This window comes from Rutilus rutilus (assembly GCF_951802725.1).
Source record: "Rutilus rutilus genome assembly, chromosome: 22".
NCBI lineage: Eukaryota > Metazoa > Chordata > Actinopteri > Cypriniformes > Leuciscidae > Rutilus > Rutilus rutilus.
Window position 1 is genome coordinate 1,031,933 of NC_140227.1, and position 21,012 is coordinate 1,052,944.

A 21,012-nucleotide genomic window follows, 5' to 3' on the forward strand; every position below is an offset into this window, starting at 1 on the left:
AAAGGACATTTAAGAATCAATAAGAGAATCAGTTCTGTAAGACACAGGTGATTCTATGACACAACTACATTCTGAACTCTTATATGACGCCGCCTGAAATATTTATTTTAATGTGTTCAGCCTCACACAATATATAACAACTGATTATTTTCCCATTAGTGATGCGAGCTGAGGTAACTGGGGAGAAGATCATACCCGGAAAGAGAAATGGAGACGGTATGGGAGAAGTTCAATATGACATCAAAGTGATGAAGGTGAGCTGAAGTATTGACGATCATATAAATGTTCTGCTGGGAATTATAATGATCTGATATAGCATGCTTTTCCTGGGACTGATTGGCCTGATGTGCAAATCTGGAGTGCGTTTCCCGAAAGCATCGTTAGCCAACTACAGTCGCAAGTTTCGTCGTTATCAGCAGTTCAACGAGTCGGTGTTTCTCGAAACCATCGTTTGACAGATCTAGATCTCGACCTTCGGTTAGAAGAAGAGTTTCTAGTTTTCATGACATGTGGACTCAATAAATCCTGATCTTGAGCAAAATAATCAAGCTGACATTCAGTGCAATCTATATCTTTTATTAAATTAGAACACATGCAAATGTCATTTACGTCTTTTAGTTTGTCAAGAGATTTAAAGCATCGTTGTTGAAGAGTGCGCATGTGTGAACGAGCTCTAGTGTAAGAACGAGTCTATGATTGAATCTGGAAATACAGCAAAATAACTGAGAAAAATGAGAAATATTCCTCAGATGCCATGTTCGTAATTTATAGCAAAACATCTCGCGTTAATTCCATCTCAAACAGATTTATTAGTATTATTGTGTGTGTATTAGTATTAGTGTTATTACTCCAACAACTGCGTGACGTCATCAACCAACGTGGCTGAACGACCAATTTGCAACAATACGGTTTCGGGAAACTATGGAAGCTTGTTTTCGCCACAGAGTGAAAAATAAAAAAGGTAATTGCGACTTTTTAATCTCACAATTCTGACTTTTTATCTGAAAAGTCGCAATTGCAGGTTATAAAGTCAGAATTGCGTGATATAAAGTCGCAATTGCAGGTTATAAAGTCAGAATTGCGTGATATAAAGTCGCAATTGCGAGAAAAAATGTCAGAATTCGGACTTTATTAGACGCAATTGCTACTTTATTTCATGCAATTCTGACTTTATATCTCGCAATTCTGACTTTATAATACGCAATTGCGACTTTATTTCATGCAATTCTGACTTTATATCTCGCAATTCTGACTTTATATCTCGCAATTCTGACTTTATATCTCGCAATTCTGACTTTATTTCTCGCAATTCTGACTTTATATCTCGCAATTCTGACTTTATATCTCGCAATTCTGACTTTATAAGACGCAATTGCGAATTTATTTCACGCAATTCTGACTTTATATCTCGCAATTCTGACTTTATAAGACGCAATTGCGAATTTATTTCACGCAATTCTGACTTTATATCTCGCAATTCTGACTTTATAAGACGCAATTGCGACTTTATTTCACATAATTCTGACTTTATATCTCACAATTCTGACTTTATATCTCGCAATTCTGACTTTATATCTCGCAATTCTGACTTTATATCTCGCAATTCTGACTTTATAAGACGCAATTGCGAATTTATTTCACGCAATTCTGACTTTATATCACGCAATTCTGACTTTATAAGACGCAATTGCGACTTTATTTCACATAATTCTGACTTTATATCTCGCAATTCTGACTTTATAAGACGCAATTGCGACTTTATATCTCGCAATTCTGACTTTATATCTCGCAATTCTGACTTTATATCTCGCAATTCTGACTTTATAATACGCAATTGCGACTTTATTTCACATAATTCTGACTTTATATCTCGCAATTCTGACTTTATAATACGCAATTGCGACTTTATATCTCGCAATTCTGACTTTATAAGACGCAATTGCGACTTTATTTCACATAATTCTGACTTTATATCTCGCAATTCTGACTTTATAATACGCAATTGCGACTTTATTTCACGCAATTCTGACTTTATATCTCGCAATTCTGACTTTATTTCTCGCAATTCTGACTTTATATCTCGCAATTCTGACTTTATAAGACGCAATTGCGACTTTATTTCACGCAATTCTGACTTTATATCTCGCAATTCTGACTTTATAAGACGCAATTGCGAATTTATTTCACGCAATTCTGACTTTATATCTCGCAATTCTGACTTTATAAGACGCAATTGCGACTTTATTTCACATAATTCTGACTTTATATCTCGCAATTCTGACTTTATAATACGCAATTGCGACTTTATATCTCGCAATTCTGACTTTATAAGACGCAATTGCGACTTTATTTCACATAATTCTGACTTTATATCTCGCAATTCTGACTTTATAATACGCAATTGCGACTTTATTTCACGCAATTCTGACTTTATATCTCGCAATTCTGACTTTATAAGACGCAATTGCGACTTTATTTCACATAATTCTGACTTTATATCTCGCAATTCTGACTTTATAATACGCAATTGCGACTTTATTTCACGCAATTCTGACTTTATATCTCGCAATTCTGACTTTATAAGACGCAATTGCGACTTTATTTCACATAATTCTGACTTTATATCTCGCAATTCTGACTTTATATCTCGCAATTCTGACTTTATAAGACGCAATTGCGACTTTATTTCACATAATTCTGACTTTATAATACGCAATTGCGACTTTATTTCACGCAATTCTGACTTTATATTTCACAATTCTGAGAAATAAAGTCAGAATTGTGAGATGTAAACTCACAATTGTGAGATAAAAAGTCGCAATTATCTTTTAAAGTGTTTTATTGTGTGGCGGACTTGTGTCGTGACTTGCTAGATGATTTCTTCAACGATGCATCGTACTATTGGCAGCAAGTTATGGCGTTGTACGGGAAACACCCCCCCAGAATAGTCCATGATTTAAATGGAGAGTTACAGTCTCTTTAGGGTTCTTGTCGACACATATACATGAACGTGTGACATACGCTGGAAACTTCGCTGGAAACTTCGAAACCTTTAGTCGAAATGACTTTGGCGGTTTGATATACGCTCTGAATCACTGGTTCGAAACAAAGGATTTGAAGCTTCACGAAGCGTGTTTCTGTAGCGTCCGTCACTAGAGACTCTATTTTAAATATAATAATGTTTAAATAATGGATCTGCAGACCCAAAACACAATACACTGCTATACAATACCAACAATGGTTTTACAAAATCATGGTTTTGCAGGTGTTCAAAGGTTCTTCTGACAGAATAAAGCAAATCCAGCATGCCTTTACAAGTGAGATGTCTTCTTTGTGTGGGACCAGACTGGGTCAAGGCCAGTATCTGCTTTCAGGTAAATACAAAGTTCAGTTGTGAAACTCTAGATGGCGCAGATAATATCGTGATTGTTGTTTTAACACCTTAACTGTCACTTGGCGCTCTTTTTTTTTATTGCCTTTTTTCGTATCACATTTTTTAGTAATCGTTATAAATTAGATATCATTTGAAAGCTTACGAACTCAGAAATGTATCCTGTGAAAACCATTTTGAGATTAGATGTTGCCTTACTATGGAAATGGTACTTTAAATTATTTTAGCAGGCTCCTCCCCTAGAGGGCGGAGTCAGGTTTCATATTACAAAAACTACTTTATAATCTAAACTTTTCTAATCTTGACACAACCCATATTGTTGGAAAGGTCTGAGTCTCAAGGTTCCATATTTTGGGGACTATTTTGTGATAGAAGCGATATTTGAACAGAAATGTATTAATTTGTTACAAGAGAATGCGTCAAATCAATCAATGGAATGTGGGTGACACCCGGTGGCTATTTTTTGTACATCGCCTAAACAAAATCTCATAGGAACATCAATTTTTGTGATATAAACTTCAAATTTGGAACACAACTTGGTTAGATATGAGGTTTTAATTTGAAAGCAATTTTATAATAAATCATATTTTGTAAAATATACATTTTAAATAAAATAAAATAAATGTTTAGTACATTTGATTTACAGTAAATTCAAACTTCCAAAACTTTTTCAAACTTTCATTTTTTTAAGTGCTTTCACATTAGCAATAATCTGCTGTATCTTCTTTAAAACAAAACTATGGAGTTTCCTTTGTGTCTTTTTTGTTCAATCAAACGTACTGTGTTTGAGAGTAAAATTAATTATTTTGTAATAAAAAGAAAAAAAAAGATTGCAAAAAAGTATTTTTAAGGCTCAAAAATAAAGAAGTTGATAACAAAATGATTTGCAGTGCGTGTAAATCTATGAAAACCTTTATTTTTCTTTGTGCATTTCAAACACTTTTTCATCACAAACGCACAAAATTTGCTCTTTTTTCTGCTGTCTTTTTTTGCGGGTTTAAATCTTTATCTTGCAAGTTGAAAAGTTTTGCTTGCAAATGAAGCCGTGTCTCAGTGGGCGGTCTCTATCGACCAGTATGAAAGGTCCTTTTCTATTGGTCACCCTGGATCGAAGTGACAGGGTTGGCCACGCCCACTATGTTTTCCCGCTGCTGTGTGACTGAGAGAAGAGCGAGCGAACTTGTAACATGTCGAGCAACAGGTAATTTACTGAGTAAGATAACTGATTTAATATCATAAACTCAGTGACAAATGAACTAAATAATCTCCCATTTAGATGTCTTTTATATTTATATCATTTAAAACTGTCAATATCAATATCAATATCAATGTCAATATCACACAAAGAGTGCCGTTTTCCCTTAAAAATCAGCATGAGTACAATGTGATATTGATTTTATATAACATTTCAATAGACAAGTTAATATTAAGCGACTTACATTTTAGACACATTATCACCTGTTTTTGCTCTATTTCGTCATCTATAATAGTTCCAAACTAAAGCAACAGGACTGTTTTGCACAGCAAAGCGCTGCATGAATAAACGAATCGGTTGAATGAATGATTCAATGACTCACTCATTAAGACAGTCAAATGCTTCAGTCCTGAATGAATCAGCCGTTTGAATGAATCGGTTGACATTCAATGACTCACTCATTAACAGTGACGTGCTGCCACCTACTGGCGGTTTTAATTTCACATTTAAAGTATCTTTTCAAATAATTCAAATGAATCACTAGCTCAAGCAGAGCATTTATGTACGGCTCGATGACCCAAGACTCCGCTGTATGTGGCTTGCCGTCTGCTGCATGACATGTTCCCTGGTTTTTTTTATGTGTTTTATGACTTGTTTATATGTAGGGCCGCTCCAGCTATATGATGCTGCGAAACTAAATCAAGTTCAGAGAGATCCACATTAAAGAGTTTATTAGGGGGATTCTTCACTAATTTAACAGGAATTAGGAAACACTGACTAACATCATGAGTGGACCTCAGGGAATATAAAACAAAAATGAAATAAACAATATGTTTTCTGTCTTTTAGGAGAGATCGTGTATGACAGACTCTCCATTACATTGTGCGATCTCATTACGAGCTGGGACAGTCTCTCCTTAATGCACAAAAACAACATCAAATACAGATATCAGATGGGCTGTGACTGCAAGGTAAGAACACGTTTATTTAGAGATGCATGAAATATCGGCCAAAAATGAGTATCGGCCGATATATGTAAATTTTTTATGTTATCGTTTTTATGTTATAATTTTTTTAATTGGGCCGATATATTAAATAATGTATTATTTCCTTCAGCTGAAACACTTCAGATGTTGCATGAAATATGATTCAAATCACTTCGAAAAAGGAAAATACAGTAAAGTGCAACACAAGTCTGTCATAAAGGCTACATAAAATTATATTGAGAACATCATTATAATTGTTTGTTTGGGTCGTGGATTTTAAGGGTGAGACTTTTGTTTATGTAATCAGGCTCTCAAAAATTATATAAAAACTTGGATTTAGATTATCGGCCAATATATCGGTATCGGACAAAATATTGATATTGGTGCATCCCTACATTTATTTCAACTCAGCTGACAATGATCCAATGAAAGTCAGTTCACCCTGTGAAGATGAAATGAAACCTTCAATCTAAAAAAATGTTCACATGTGTTTTATCTTTTGATTCATACACAGTAAAAAACGTTGGGTTATTTTTTTAACCCAACTGTTGGGTTACACATATTGGGTCATTGTGTTGTGTTATTTTTCCTAAAATGTCGGGTAATTTTTTTAATCGTTGGGTAATTTCTAGTAATAACCCAATGCATTGGGTTAAAATAACCCACAGTTGGGAAGGTGCTATACAACCCCATAGTTGGATCACTATGTTGGGTTCCCTTTCAGTTCGGTCACATTCGACGTAGTCGGACGTACCGACTGATTGGGATCACGCTTAGGGAGCCTGTCATCTTCGAGTATTGATAAAACGAGTCAATGCACACATTGGCGTGCAGGATTTGCATCCACACTCCGCCCGCAGCGCGGGTATAAATGCGGAAGTGGATGCACGCACCACTTGTCTTTCGCTTCGGAGCCGATCGGTCTCATGACGGTGTCTCTGAAGAGTGTTGATTCATTCAACGAGCAAGTGTGTCGGTGCTTCTTCTGGAAGTCTCTCCTGGTGCTGGTGTTTCTACAGCGCGAGTGCAGCGGTGGTCGTGAGCCTTCTGAGCTCTCAACTGCTGTTTTAACAGCATTCATTTTTGTGTTTGTTTGTCTGACGGCCGGTTGAGGGCAAAGAGAGTGACTGCTTCACTGGTACAGGCTGCACCATCGCTGTCAGTGTTGCCGCAATCATTCCCCTGTGTGCTCCGGCACTGGTGAGAGTTTTTCATTTCCTGAAAGAGCAACATGGGTGCATTTGCCTTTAAAAAAAAAAAAAAAGTTCTTACGGGCAGAGCTTACAAAGCCTGTGGGCAAGCCGCTTCCTCTTTGCATGCCATGGCGTTGCTACAGATCTACCAGGCCAAGGCATTCATGGACATGCACGAGGGTAGCCCAGACCGTGCGTTCATACATAGGTGTGCTCCACTCCGCAACCGAACTCGCCCTCTGGGGTATGGCCGTTGCAGCTTGCGCGATCGGTCTGGCAATGTCCACCTAAGCCTTGCACCCCTCAGCCCCCTCTTGTGTCGCCAGCCGGCAGCTGGGTGCGGTTCGAGGACCCGGTCAAATGCCTTCTCACACCTGTCTCCACGGGTCAGCAGGACGCGTACTTCAGATCTCTACCCTTCCGCAACACTATGCCTATGCCTGTGTTTTTGTGTTTGAGGGTTCGAAGTCAGTACAAAGTCCTACCCTTCGAGTGCTCCACAGCCAGTTGGCTCTTCGGGTCAACTGGGAAAAGAGTAAACTCGGCCACGGGCTGAGGATCTCTATTTTCAGTATGGAGATGGACTCGGTCCAACACGTTTCTCAAGAGGAACGTGTCCGGTCGGTGCTATACAGAACTGAGAAAGGGAAAGAGAAACTTTTGGGGCATATGGCAGACGCAGCCTCAATAGAACTGCTTCCTCCATATGAAGACCGCTTCAGCACTGGGCCCTATTTTAACGATCTAAGCGTATGGTCTAAAGCGCAAGGCGCAAGTGCACTTAGGGCATGTCCGAATCCACTTTTACTAGTTTAACGACGGGGACAATGGTCGGCGCGCCAGGCGCATGGTCTAAAAGGGTTGTCTCTATTCTCTTAATGAGTAATGGGTGTGTTTTGGGCATAACGTGAAATAAACCAACCAGAGTCTCATCTCCCATTCTCTTTAAAAGCCAGGTACACAGGGTGCCTCGCTGACAGATGTTTTTAGAGCTGCGAGCTGGGCGACACCAGCACATTCACTAGAAAAATAGCCTATGTGTCGAACCGGTTGCTCTCTGTGGGCTCCCTTCACATGAAGCTAGTTTCACTGAAAGCCAGATTCGAAGTGTCGGCTTGCTGCGCCATTCCCCTCCTGTGGACTGGATACGTGCTCCAGTAGAGTTCCTCTTTAGCCGAACCCTGTTGAGTTCCTCCACACCCTTTGGCATCGGACGTGGCGGAGCGTCCGAGGCCAGGCCTAACACTCGTATGCTCTGGTGGAACCTGTGCTAGGCTGGGTCCATATGTTGTGATCCCTACGGCGATCCCAACCCTTGTTCCCTGAAGGAGCGAACGGAGACGTAGTCCTGTCGCCACTAATGCTGGACCACCACTGACTCCGGGCTCCGCTCGGCTCCTCAGCGAAAAACAAGTGGTGCGTGCAAATGTGTGCATTGGCTCGTTTTATCAATAGTCGAAGATGACAGGCTCCCTAAGCATGATTTCCAATCAGTCAGTACATCCGACTACGTCTCCATTTCTTCCTTCAGGGAACGAGGGTTACATACGTAACCGAGACGTTATTTTCCCAAAATGTCGGGTAATTTTTTCAAATCGTTGGGAAATTTACAGTAATAACCCAATGTTTTGGGTTAAAATAACCCACAGTTGGGAAGGTGCTATACCACCCCATAGTTGGGTTACTCGTTGGGTTATTTTCCAAAAATGTTGGGTAATTTTTTTCAAATCGTTGGGTAATGTCCAGTAATAACCCAATGCTTTGGGTTAAAATAACCCACAGTTGGGAAGGTGCTATACCACCCCATAGTTGGGTTACTCGTTGGGTTATTTTTAACCCAACATTTTTAAGTGAGCAGTTAAACAAGTTCTAGAATACTAACTCATTCACTAATTCATTTGATAATTTAATTCAATTCATTATGTCCAAACATACCCTGACATAGACTTGATTTATGAAGGTTTGAGTGTACAAAAACATGAAAGTACTGACAAAAACTGAAAGTATATATTATATTGTATTGTAATATATTAATCTGTGAATGGATCTGCAGATCTCCAGCTGCACTGACCAGCCCTGTCAGCCCAGCTCTAAGAGCGAGTGTGTGTGGGACAACTGGTCTTTCTCATGGCCAGAGCCACTTCATGAGTTCGCCTGCATCAGACACAGCGACGGCTCCTGCGACTGGTACACAGGAACGGCCAAAAACCACACACAAACACAAGCCTGACGTCTGCAAACCACATACACACACACACACACGCGCCTGATGTCTGCAAACCACATACACACACACACATCTGACGTCTGAAGCCCCAGAGCACCACTGAGTCTGAGTGTGAAAGAAGCTGCTTGATGCTGATCAAATCTGAACACAAGCAAGGTCTTTAACCTCCTGCAACCACCGAGAATAATTTGCATAATTGCATTGGATTATTAGCATGTCATATTACTGTAATGCTTTCATATGACGACACATTGTTTCTTTTAGGTCATTTGATTTTCTAGCTAAAAAAAGCAATTCAGTGAATTATTTAAAGGTTTATGGGCAAAAACGCCATTTTCAACTGATCTTTAATGCCTAAAGAAATCAGGAAGATGCAGCATGGGCCTTTTCCACATTTACACTTCTAAATTAATCTTAGCATGTTACAATTTATCTGCATAATTTTGGCTTGCTGTAGTTTAATGAGGTATTTTTAACAAGTAATAAAACGTTTTCAAAGCGTAAAATTAAATAAAAATGTGCAGGAGTTAAGGAAGCTACTGTGTCTATATCTCTCTATTATGAAGCAACGCTCATGTTTTGCAATAGTTGTTGTGGTCGTTCACAATAAATCCTGCTGATTGCGAAACTGTGTTCATTTAAGAATGTGATGCAGCAGCTTTAGCTTAGCTTAGCTTAGCTTAGCTTAGCTTAGTTCAGTTTAGTTCTTGGTTTGATTTCAGGTGTGAATGTTTTGGTCTAAACATAGTGTGATTTCCTTCATATCTATAGTAAGCATCACTGCATTCACACATTGCTTTGCAGATATAAATGATAAAATAGCATTACACTTTTTTAAAGGGATAGTTCAACATTTAAATTCTGTCATCACCCTCAACTCTTCAGAATAATAACCCATCATTAATAGCTGACTACAGGACAGATGAGTAGTGCTACAGTTTTAATGAGGTCTTTCTGCGGTTGAAACACAGATTGATGGATTATGAGACATGATTGATTTCAGGAAGTTGTTCTGTATCTTTCAACATTCCTTCTGATGTCCACTGATGTTTATTTGCTGCTGTAACTAGTAGTAAAGATGAAGAGATGATCGCTTCATCTGTCACACACATTAAAACACATACAAACACACATTTATGGACTTAATTTAGTGATGAAACTGGCAGGATTTGGAAGCTGAGACCTTGTTTCATATCAAAGGTATGCTTAGATTGCTTTTATGTTCATCAGCTTCTACGGCATTGATTTTGAAATAAATTCGCTCTTCAGGACAGTCAACAAATTCATGCAAAATATAAATTTCCATGGAGATAGATATGCAATTAACTATTAAAGAGTTCTGTGTGTAATAATCCTCTGTGTGTGTTTTATGGGAAATGTATGTTAGCATGTTGATAAATTTGTATGTTGTTAATGGCAATGCTTTAAATGAAATGCATTTATGTAGTATTGCTTTTCACTTTTGTGTTCTGAATCTGATTAAAAACTATGCTCATATAGTATAATTTTAAGACATTTTCGTCGAAGAGTCATTGTGGATTCTTGTGCACAGCTGACCTACACTGAGAGTCAACAGCAAACATCCAACAACAGGAAATGATGTCATATAGAAACCACCAGAAACCACACAAACAACATAGTTTGCTTTCACAATGCAGAAATCTGTTCAAGATTTTGCAGAGATGATTTATATTGAAACGCAGTGTTTATGAAGGCGCCACTGAATGCAAACAAAAGCAGGTGAAGTCTGGCTTTAGTTTGAGATAATCTTGATTTTCATGCAGTACTAAAAAGATACTCATATAATATAAACCTACTTTCTCCTGAATTTTTTTTTTTATAACTTATTTATGCTCACATTTATTCATTTAGCAGACATGTCATCCAAAGTGAGAAACATTTGCTATGACAGCAAATAATAATTTAATTACAGAAATAATATACTTGTCACGTGTCAGTGCTTGTTTGGACTTTCAGTTTGTGTTTTGATTGGTTCCTGTTTTCCTTTGTTCTTTTCCTGCCACTCCTTCATTTCTATGGTTACTGTCATTATCAGTTCAGTTGTATCACCTGTTTAATCAATCATCATCATTCTGTTAATCTGTGTCATCTGTGTTTGTATTTAAGTTCCGTCTGTTCAGTCTGTCATTGTCCAATCTCAGTTATATTTAGTGTGTGTGGCTACCTGGGGCACGTTCAAGTTAAAAACGGTGTGCAACGTTTTGCTACGGTGTCCGGGTTGAACGCAGGTTGAACGTCATGTTTCCTGGAAACGGCGTGCACCGGTGTGCAACGGGGTTTGAGATACGTTTTCTCTTGTTTGGTGGGTGTGTCAGAACTGCAGTCCAATCAGCAGCAACATGTATATTAGCATATTATTAAAGTGGTATTAAAGTGAACTCGCACAATGGGTTCAAGGAAAGTAATTTACAAATGTGTTCGATGCAGCTCGGTTTGAGCCGTCACTAGCCCCCTCGACGATGAAACCCTCAAGCTGCTTTTCTGGATCGGGGCCAATTTCCAACAGGCCACCAACCTCCCAAACACAGATGGACTGAACTGGAGGGAAGCCATCGGCAGGTGTTTGGTGAGCGTCGCGTCCTGATCCAGAAAACCACCACCATCACCATCACCATCAGCCGCCGAGACCGCCCTTCCAGAGTCTCGTCCCGCCGAGACCGCCCTTCCACAGTCTCGTCCCGCCGAGACCGCCCTTCCACAGTCTCGTCCCACCGAGACCGCCCTTCCACAGTCTCGTCCCGCTGAGACCGCCCTTCCAGAGTCTCGTCCCGCCCAGACCGCCCTTCCAGAGTCTCGTCCCGCCAAGACCGCCCTTCCAGAGTCTCATCCCGCCAAGACCGCCCTTCCAGAGTCTCGTCCCACCGAGACCGCCCTTCCAGAATCTCGTCCCGCTGAGACCGCCCTTCCAGAGTCTCGTCCCGCCCAGACCGCCCTTCCAGAGTCTCGTCCCGCCAAGACCGCCCTTCCAGAGTCTCATCCCGCCAAGACCGCCCTTCCAGAGTCTCATCCCGCCGAGACCGCCCTTCCAGAGTCTCGTCCCGCCCAGACCGCCCTTCCAGAGTCTCGTCCCACCGAGACCGCCCTTCCACAGTCTCGTCCCGCTGAGACCGCCCTTCCAGAGCTTCTTCACGTCATGCCTGCCATGCCTGTGTCTTCGGACAAGATGGCCGCCGCGCCTAAGTCAGCTCTGGAAGATGCAGTGCTGATTGTAGTGGCCACAGCTACTTTGTGTGTGTGGGCAGCACACACATCAGCCACACCACCTGAGACCTCGGCAAGGATGGCCGCCGCCATGTCAGAGCCTGTTCCTGTTCCTAGACCTGTTCCTGCCCCCAGAACTGTTCCTGTACCCAGATCCGAGTCTGTCCCCAAGCCAGTATCTGTTCCAGAGCCTGTATCTGTTCCTGAGGCTGAGGCTGAGCCTGAGTCTGTGCCCGAGCCCGAGCCTGAGTCTGTTCCCGAGCCCTAGCCTGAGTCTGTTCCCGAGTCCGAGCCTGAGTCTGTTCCCGAGCCAACCCTGAGTCTGTTCCCAAGTCCGAGCCTGAGCCCGAGCCTGAGTCTGTTCCCGAGCCCGAGCCTGAGTCTGTTCCCGAGTCCGAGCCCGAGCCTGTTCTCGAGCCCAAGCCCGAACCTGAGTCTGTTCCCAAGCCTGAATCTGTTCCCAAGCCTGAATCTGCTCCCGAGCCCGAGCCTGTTCCCGAGTCCGAGCCTGAGTCTGTTCTCGAGCCCAAGCCCGAGTCTGTTCCCAAGCCTGAATCTGTTCCCAAGCCTGAATCTGCTCCCGAGCCCGAGCCTGTTCCCGAGTCCGAGCCTGAGTCTGTTCCCGAGCCCAAGCCCGAGCCTGAGTCTGTTCCCGAGCCTGAATCTGTTCCCAAGCCTGAATCTGCTCCCGAGCCCGAGCCTGTTCCCGAGTCCGAGCCTGAGTCTGTTCCCGAGCCCAAGCCCGAGCCTGAGTCTGTTCCCGAGCCCGAGCCTGTTCCCAAGCCTGAATCTGTTCCCAAGCCTGAATCTGTTCCCGAGCCTGAATCTGTTCCCAAGCCTGAATCTGCTCCTGAGCCCGAGCCTGTTCCCGAGTCCGAGCCTGAGTCTGTTCCCGAGCCCAAGCCCGAGCCTGAGTCTGTTCCCGAGCCCGAGCCTGTTCCCAAGCCTGAATCTGTTCCAGAACCTGAGCCTGAGATGGTTCCTGAGCCTGTCCCTGAACTCCCACCCAGCCTCCCTCTCCCACCTCCTCCCATCATCCATTCCTCAACCACGCTGTCACCACCCCCTGCTAGCGGGGTCTACCAGTGTTCAGCTCCAGCATGGTCAGTGGATCCCCGATCTCCACCTCCAACCTCCGCGATCAGGACTCCACCTCGGCCCGTCGATCCATCAGCTCAACCTTGGCTCCTACCTCCCTCATCTCCATCCAGCTCCACCTTGGTCCTCTGTCGCTCCGGCTCCACCGCGGCCTTCTGGATGACCGCCTGCCATCCCTCATGTCCACCGTGGCCCATCAGTCCACCAGCTTCGCCAGGCTCCCTCGTCCCCCTGGGGTCGTTCGTTGGCCTGCCCTCGCCTCGGGACTACACTCCTCTGGCTTCGCCTCGTCCCTCTGGCTCCGTTGGGCTCCTCACTCCCTCCAGCTCCACCTTGGTCCTCTGTTGCTCCGGCTCCACCGCAACCTTCTGGATCCCCGCCTGCGCCTCGGTCGCCAGAGCTGTCGGCATCGCCAGAGCTGTCGGCATCGCCATGTCCCTCAGGATCCTCAGCATCACCTTGGCTCGTCGGCTCTCCGGCTCCATCCGGGTCTCCTCTTCCACCTGCTCCGCCTCCATCAGTCGGCCCCCTGGAGTCACCAGCCCTGCCTCCACCATGGCTCCTCCCTCCGTCTGCTCCGCCCTGGTCCCTCCTGCCTTCTCTCTGCCCTTCACCTGCTCTTCGTCCTCCTCCTGAGCCCCATCCCTCCCTCCGCAGTTGGTCTATCTACGGCGTGAGGACGCGTCTACCGGGAGGGGGGAGTACTGTCACGTGTCAGTGCTTGTTTGGAATTTCAGTTTGTGTTTTGATTGGTTTCTGTTTTCCTTTGTTCTTTTCCCGCCACTCCTTTGTTTCTATGGTTACTGTCATTTAGTTCAGCTGTATCACCTGTGTTCTGTTAATCAGTGTCATCTGTGTCTGTATTTAAGTTCCGTCTGTTCAGTCTGTCATTGTCCGATCTCAGTTATATTTAGTGTGTTGCTACCTGTTCTGCCGTCCTGTGTTTAATTACCAATAAACCTTCGTTTTGGAATTATATCCTCTTCTCCTTCTGCCTTCATGCAACCACCCGTGACAATACTTTAAAAGTGTGAACTTGTAATGTTTTCAGATGTTTAACATGTTGATCGCAATGAATTGTAGTTTAAATTTACATAATATTAAATGCAATTAGATTAATTTCTGTCAAAGTGCTCAAGTCGGACTTCAGTACATCATTATATCATAATTACTTCTAGTGAAATATGGTTAAAGTTCCTGCTGAACGTACTAACAAGCATTTATGCTAAACTAAAATATACTTTAATGTTATTTCTGTTGAAACTTGTATGGCATGCATTTAAAGATATTCATAACTACACATTTGTAATGACGAAGTTGCAATTTTATTCACTTTAAATTCAGTGTCAAATTACACACTACAGTTAAAATTATAATCACTTTACATGTGCTTCAGTATGTTAGTCAACACATCAAAATAAGTGCACTTTAAAGCACGACAAAAGATTATTAAAACATAATGATTAAAAATGTACTTTAAAGTAAAACTCGGTAACACTTTATTTTTGACAGGGACCGTTGCATATGTTACATGTAGTAATGACAATAAATTATGCGTAATTACATGTAACTAACCATAAACCAAACCCTAGTACGTGTTGTTCATTAATATTTCTCAGTACTTAAATGTATAATTAAGGACACTTTAAAATAAATGCTACCTAAAACTTTTTATGACACTATTACAAAGTGCACTTTGTAAAAGTGTACTTAAGTAACAGTCATTAAAGTGTACTTTTTTCTTTAAGTACACTTACGGTAAGTGGCCTTATATATCATTAATATTATATTATCTGTAAGCATTTTTTAAGTGCACGGTCAGTACTATTAAGCACATTTATTTTTCAGAAGGGTGTATTTTCTGTCACCAGGACATAATAACATAGCTAATCTAAATTTATAATACATATATTTTGCCATACCATACAGTATAGAGTTAAAAAAACGAATCAATTTATACAAGTATACAAAATAACCAAAGCACCACATATTTTTGGTGTTATTAGTAGAGAACCGCTGAGTGTTTCCAGATGTGCATGTTTATTTCATTAATATTATCTTTAAGTATTTTTTTTTTAAACATAGTTTTAATATTTGAAGTTCCCTATACAAGTGCACATTTATTAAGCACACTTCTTTTACAAAAGGGTGTATTTTCTTACCCTGGTAATCCAGAGTTCTCGCGAGAGCACAAGTTGAATTTGCTCAGCGAGTTACTCTGGCGTCGAGTAATGATGCTCATTAAATATGCCCCTCGATCCGAGCTGCACCAATCACATCGGGTTATCTGATATAGGCGGGCCAGAGGCGAGCTAAAGATGACGACAGCGCGGTGACGTCCAAGTCATTAGTAAACATTGCAGGATGGCTCTGGATGAACACCAGTTGTTTGAAACGGCTTTGGCCGCTACAATGAACGAGTTAGACTTGGCTTTTTATCTAAAAGAGGAACAGAAGACGCCGCTCGAATCCTTCCTTTGCAAGAAGAGTGTTTCTGCTGTTTTGCCGACCGGAGATTTTCAAATGCATGCTTGGTGCCGCCCCTCGAGCTGGGCGAGTTTCATTAGTCGATGCCAGACCATTAATCTTTCAGATTTGGGTCTGGATTTCCAGGCTAGTATTTTCTGTCACCAGGACAGAAATCTAAATGTATAATACTAATATTTCGTTATTTGGGGGGGTTTCTTGTTGTTATATTCAGTAGAGGCGCTGAGTGTCTCCTGCATGTGGACGGGTCTCTGGGCTGAAGGGAATGAAAGCGAGGTGCTTCTGATCTTACCATGTCCCTGTAGTTCGAGTAGAACGTCTGATCAACGAGAGGGAATTTATCCGCTCCCAGTTTATTGTAGATGCTGATCAGCTGAGCGAACTGGAACAAAACACAGAATCCGTTTGGGTGAAAATGATGGCAAAAGTAGAACTTGAGTCAGCTAACAATTATAGACAAACCCAATCTGATTAAAATAACATGCAAAACATTTTTGAGATTTTGATTAAATGCGTCGAGTAATCCTCACGAAACTTCCGAGGCAGCGTTACGGTTTAGTGATCTACAATATAACAGAACAAATATTTAATTACTACAATAGTTGTTTATCGCCAGAAATGAGATCAAAAGTGGAAAGCGTAGGTTGAAGTGTTATGATAGAGCGGCACGATTCTGGATAAACTGAGAATCACAATTTTTTTGGTTCAAAGAGAGATCATGATTCTCCCACGATCCTGAACAGGCAACTAAATAAAATAACGGATTCTGACAAAATATGAATTGCTGCGGTCTATTTGAAAATGTTGAATTAATTAGAATGAATATTTATTGGTTTGTGTGAATGATTCAATGACTCATTAATAAAGACTTCACTTGTTTCATTACTTGATGAATCAGATTTTGAACGAATCTCTTGAATGAATGATTAAAAAACAAACATATTTTTATAAGTCACTTGTCGCCACCTACTGGTGTAACGATGTAGGCCTAATTGTGATTTACTCTATTTTGATCTGTACTGTAGACATCCGTGTTTATATCCGAACTATAAACTTTTATCTTTTACCGTTTAAGGAAAAACACAGTTGAGTAAAAGCACACTCACGGCCCACGGTTTGTCACAGAGGCTGTAGATGGACTCCAGTGAGTTGACGCTCGGGATCCCGGCGTACTGCAATCCGATGATCATGTTCCTGAAGTCTTCGTTCTGAGCCATGCTGTACGCGTGCTGTCGGACCAGGACGAAATCAGGCTTGAAGGACCTGGAGAATAATAACAGATACAGCAAAACCTGTGAGAATAATAACACAGATATACAGCAACACACACACACACACACACACACACACACACACACACACACACACACACACACACTCATCTACAGCTGTGTAAAGCCCCCAGCGTGAGTAATCTGTATTTCTCACACACACACTCACACACTCTGTGTTTATGGTAAGCTGTGTTTCGGATTCCTGTATGTTAGCAGAAGCCCACGTGTGGTCGTCGTGACAGTAAATCACTTCAGTTCAGATCTTACTGTCTCAATCTCGGCTTTTACTCTGAACATCACTGAGATTTCAACTCTGGACTTTTACGTTACCAGCTTTTGGAACAAAAATGTATTATTTTTTGAACAAGTGAGTGCATTACATTTTTGGTCTATTTACTTGCAAGAGAAAGATATAAATCTTAAAACTAACAGTTGACATCTTTAAAACCTAATTTTCAGCTTAGTGTGTCTCAGGTAAACGGGTCGAACAGGAGAGTTGAACGTGGATCTATATGCAAATGTATATATTTCATAATAAGTTATATAATTAACTAAACACGAACACATGATAACCAACAGAATCCCACTATAAAGCACAACTTACCGAACCACTCTGGTCCCGTTATAGACTTAATGAACAACATAATGAACAACTTCTACTGTAACGGTGTGTGTGTTTCCAGTGAGGACAGATCAATTAGTGGAAATGTGGGATTTTAGGATGCAGTGTTAGAGACTTGTTTGTGTGCATGTAACATAAAAATCAACGAAAAACTGGTTGAAAACAACCAAATCAATATTTAACCCTCATTCTTCCCTCACACTGTGACACATCTTTCCCTCACGGGTCAAAATGACCCGAAGCCCTAAAATTATTATTATTATTATTATGTATTTATTTTTGGTCCCAAAAACTTATTGTATTTCATTTTGATCATATTTTTATGCATTAATGCATTTTTTTGTGTGGAGATTTTTTGTTATTTTTGATTGCACTATAAAGCAGAACTTACCGAACCACTCTGGTCCCGTTCCTGATGACTTGCATGTCCACACTGCATGTGCCGTTCGCATGAGCCACGAGGTTGAGCTCTGAGAACTCGGCCTGGAAATATAAAACAATACATGATAAATCTGCAGTTATGATCATGACAAGCGTCTCAAATACAATATGCATGTTAAGCATTCAGAAGTCAAACTCAGTCAAACTGAGGTCATAAGTAGGATTAAGATTATTATATGTACAAAGCACCTGAAAAATGAAGGAGAACAGGAGTTCATGCCTGTGTGCTGCTTCTGTGAAGATCTTTCTGAACAATATCAAAGTTTTCATCATTTTTCTTTAAAGAGCACTTGTTGTGCTTTTCTCCATGTTCATCTGTGTTTAGTGTGTAATGTTGCTGTGTGATCATGAAGAAGCTCCAGTTCTTCTCTATATCAGTGTCAGAGTTTCTGAACGCCTGAAACGCCTCCATTGTAGTCTTGAGTTTCTTCCTCATTATAATAATTAATGCGCAGAATAAAGGGGCGTGGCCTGGTTGAGTTAGTTAGTAGTGTGTTAAACTGGCAGTTATGGTAAGGGGCGGGACATTTCCCAGACACACTCAAAGCGCTCGACCAATCACAACACACTGCTCCAGCCGACCAATCAGAGCACAGTGTGCTTTTCAGAAGGAGGGGCTTCATAGAGACAGGAAATAAACAGAGCGTTACTGACAGACTGGGAAGAGAGGAGCCGCAACAATGGAGAATATGAGGAGAATAATCAACATTCAAGCAGGAAAACCTGCTCTAGTAGAGCCGGAAACAACAAGACTTTGTAAAGGCCCTTTTTAAATGTTAATAAGTGCACATAAATGTAACAGCTCCATTTCTTTTCATATTTATCTGACAGCATCGATGGGGAAAACAGGCACACATATTTCTCCTCCAACAGTTTTTCTTTGCCAACATCTTATTTCATTCAGAATTTCTGGAAAAATATGCCTATGGTTTTGCGAACTAAACTAGACTTCAGCGAAAAATGAAACAACAATACAAAAAGATGCATATCCTTGCTGTACTATATTTTCTATATAGGAAATGAATGCAACACATGTTTTTCTAATGATGTATATCAGTGAAGATGCAGAATAATGCCCTGATGATCACTGCTCACTTTAGTTAAAGCTTGTGATCTTTACCAACAGCAAGTGTGTGTGAATCATGTCCCGTAACGGTTCCTCATCTTTCTTAACATTCATGTCATGTAATGCAAGCTTAAATCTGAGGTTTAAACACAGACGCAATAAAACTGGCTATGCGAAGCTATCTCATATTTTATATGCATAAAGTTCACTGGTAATAAAACGTCCACTTATAGTTGCAGGCTTTCTGTGTCTTAATTAGAACGGTTTGCTTTATTGGCCGTTTGTGACTGACAGACTGTAAGTTAAAGAGATCAACCTCAGACATGTTACTGCTCAATAACCAATCCCTGTTTGACTCTTTGCTTCTGCTCGGGTCAAAGGTCATCCAGACAGTTACTGTACTGGCACAATTCAGATCAATACTATTGGCTTCCGATCAGCAACTTGTGGTCCAGAATATCAATGAGACGGCATGTCATAAAATGCTCTGGAAACCTTTTTATTTCGTGACTAAAGGCAATTTAAAATGACTGCATTAAGACAATAGACCAGTCAGCCTTCACTTCACATAGCGACGCGCTGATGGGGTTCTGGGTCATCACTGAAACATAATGAACAACTTCTACTGTAACGGTGTGTGTGTTTCCAGTGAGGACAGACCAAGTGGAAATGTGGGATTTTAGGATGCAGTGTTAGAGACTTGTTTGTGTGCATGTAACATAAAAATCAACGAAAAACTGGTTGAAAACAACCAAATCAATATTTAATCCTCATTCTTCCCTCACACTGTGACATCATCTTTTTTTTCCCAGAAAGCTTATTTCATGTCATTTTGATAATATTTTTTTCTATTTTTTTATGCATTTTTTGGGTGGAGATTTTTTGTTATTATTTACTTTATTTACCTTTCAATTACTAGATTTGATCAATAAATAATAAATAAATAGTAATTTAATCACATTCCTCACATTCTTTCAACTTAAGTTCAAAAGAACTCACAATTTCACGCATAACCCTTTTATTTCAGCTCTAAATATCTCACATTGGGAGTCTTTGTCGACCTCTTGTGGGAAATAAATAATATATCATGATATTTCATGACTCTAGATGGCCTTATATCTCTATATGGAGTAAATGAGCTGTTCCTCTGGGTCCTAAAGTCGGGTTCTCTTCAGTATGCATTCAGATACACATGTAGACATTATAAAATAATGTTTTGGTAAAGTTTTAGTTAGAATTTTGAGCTTTTTACGGTTTTTCTATGTGTACTGAAGCATTCCTCACATTCCATTCATTCCTAAGGGAGTCAGATTGAAGGATTTTGTTACTTTTCTAAATTTCAAACAAAAATCCATTCATTTTGTGTGTGTGTGTGTGTGTGTGTGTGTGTGTGTGTGTGTGTGTGTGTGTGTGTGTGTGTGTGTGTATTCGTGGTGGTTGAAGTGCGACAAAGGTCCTGGGGTCTCGGACTGACGAACACTCAATTTCAAAATGACCCGAGGGAAGTTAAACGGTCGATCAAACTGAGAACAGCAAGCCGGTCTAAAGCTTTAATAAATGCTTTACCTGTTCAACTTTGACGTCATAATCTCCTTGGACCTTCTTCCCACGGAAAGTCTTTGCCCTGAAATACAAAAAAACACAACAAAATTGGTATAATTTCATGCATGCTTGTAGTGTTGTTCAGTCGGTTTATGCATAAACATTTCCATCCCTGCAGCTTTAATGACTGAAAAACAAACTGCATAATTGCAGAGCGGCGTCTGGAAAAGCAGAGGCTGTTCTGAAGCGTTCCAGTCGCTGGATGGGTT

General features: G+C 41.0%; 2 protein-coding genes across 2 annotated transcripts in view; one reads left to right on the forward strand and one right to left on the reverse strand.

Annotated features, from left to right (window-relative positions):
• Positions 1-10,488, forward strand: part of LOC311281662 (metalloproteinase inhibitor 2-like) — a 13,601-nt gene extending 3,113 nt beyond the window's left edge. The window contains exons 2-5 of the mRNA XM_084394802.1: positions 160-254; positions 3,266-3,374; positions 5,435-5,556; positions 8,818-10,488. Coding sequence (XP_084250928.1) covers positions 160-254; positions 3,266-3,374; positions 5,435-5,556; positions 8,818-8,994 — 503 coding nt within the window. The 3' untranslated portion in view covers positions 8,995-10,488. The remainder of the gene's footprint in view (positions 1-159; positions 255-3,265; positions 3,375-5,434; positions 5,557-8,817) is intronic.
• The window catches only part of syn2b (synapsin IIb), a 100,948-nt gene that overhangs the window by 42,369 nt on the left and 37,567 nt on the right, over positions 1-21,012 (reverse strand). Inside the window, 4 exon segments of the mRNA XM_084394798.1 lie at positions 16,091-16,180; positions 16,905-17,061; positions 18,086-18,177; positions 20,768-20,825. Coding sequence (XP_084250924.1) covers positions 16,091-16,180; positions 16,905-17,061; positions 18,086-18,177; positions 20,768-20,825 — 397 coding nt within the window.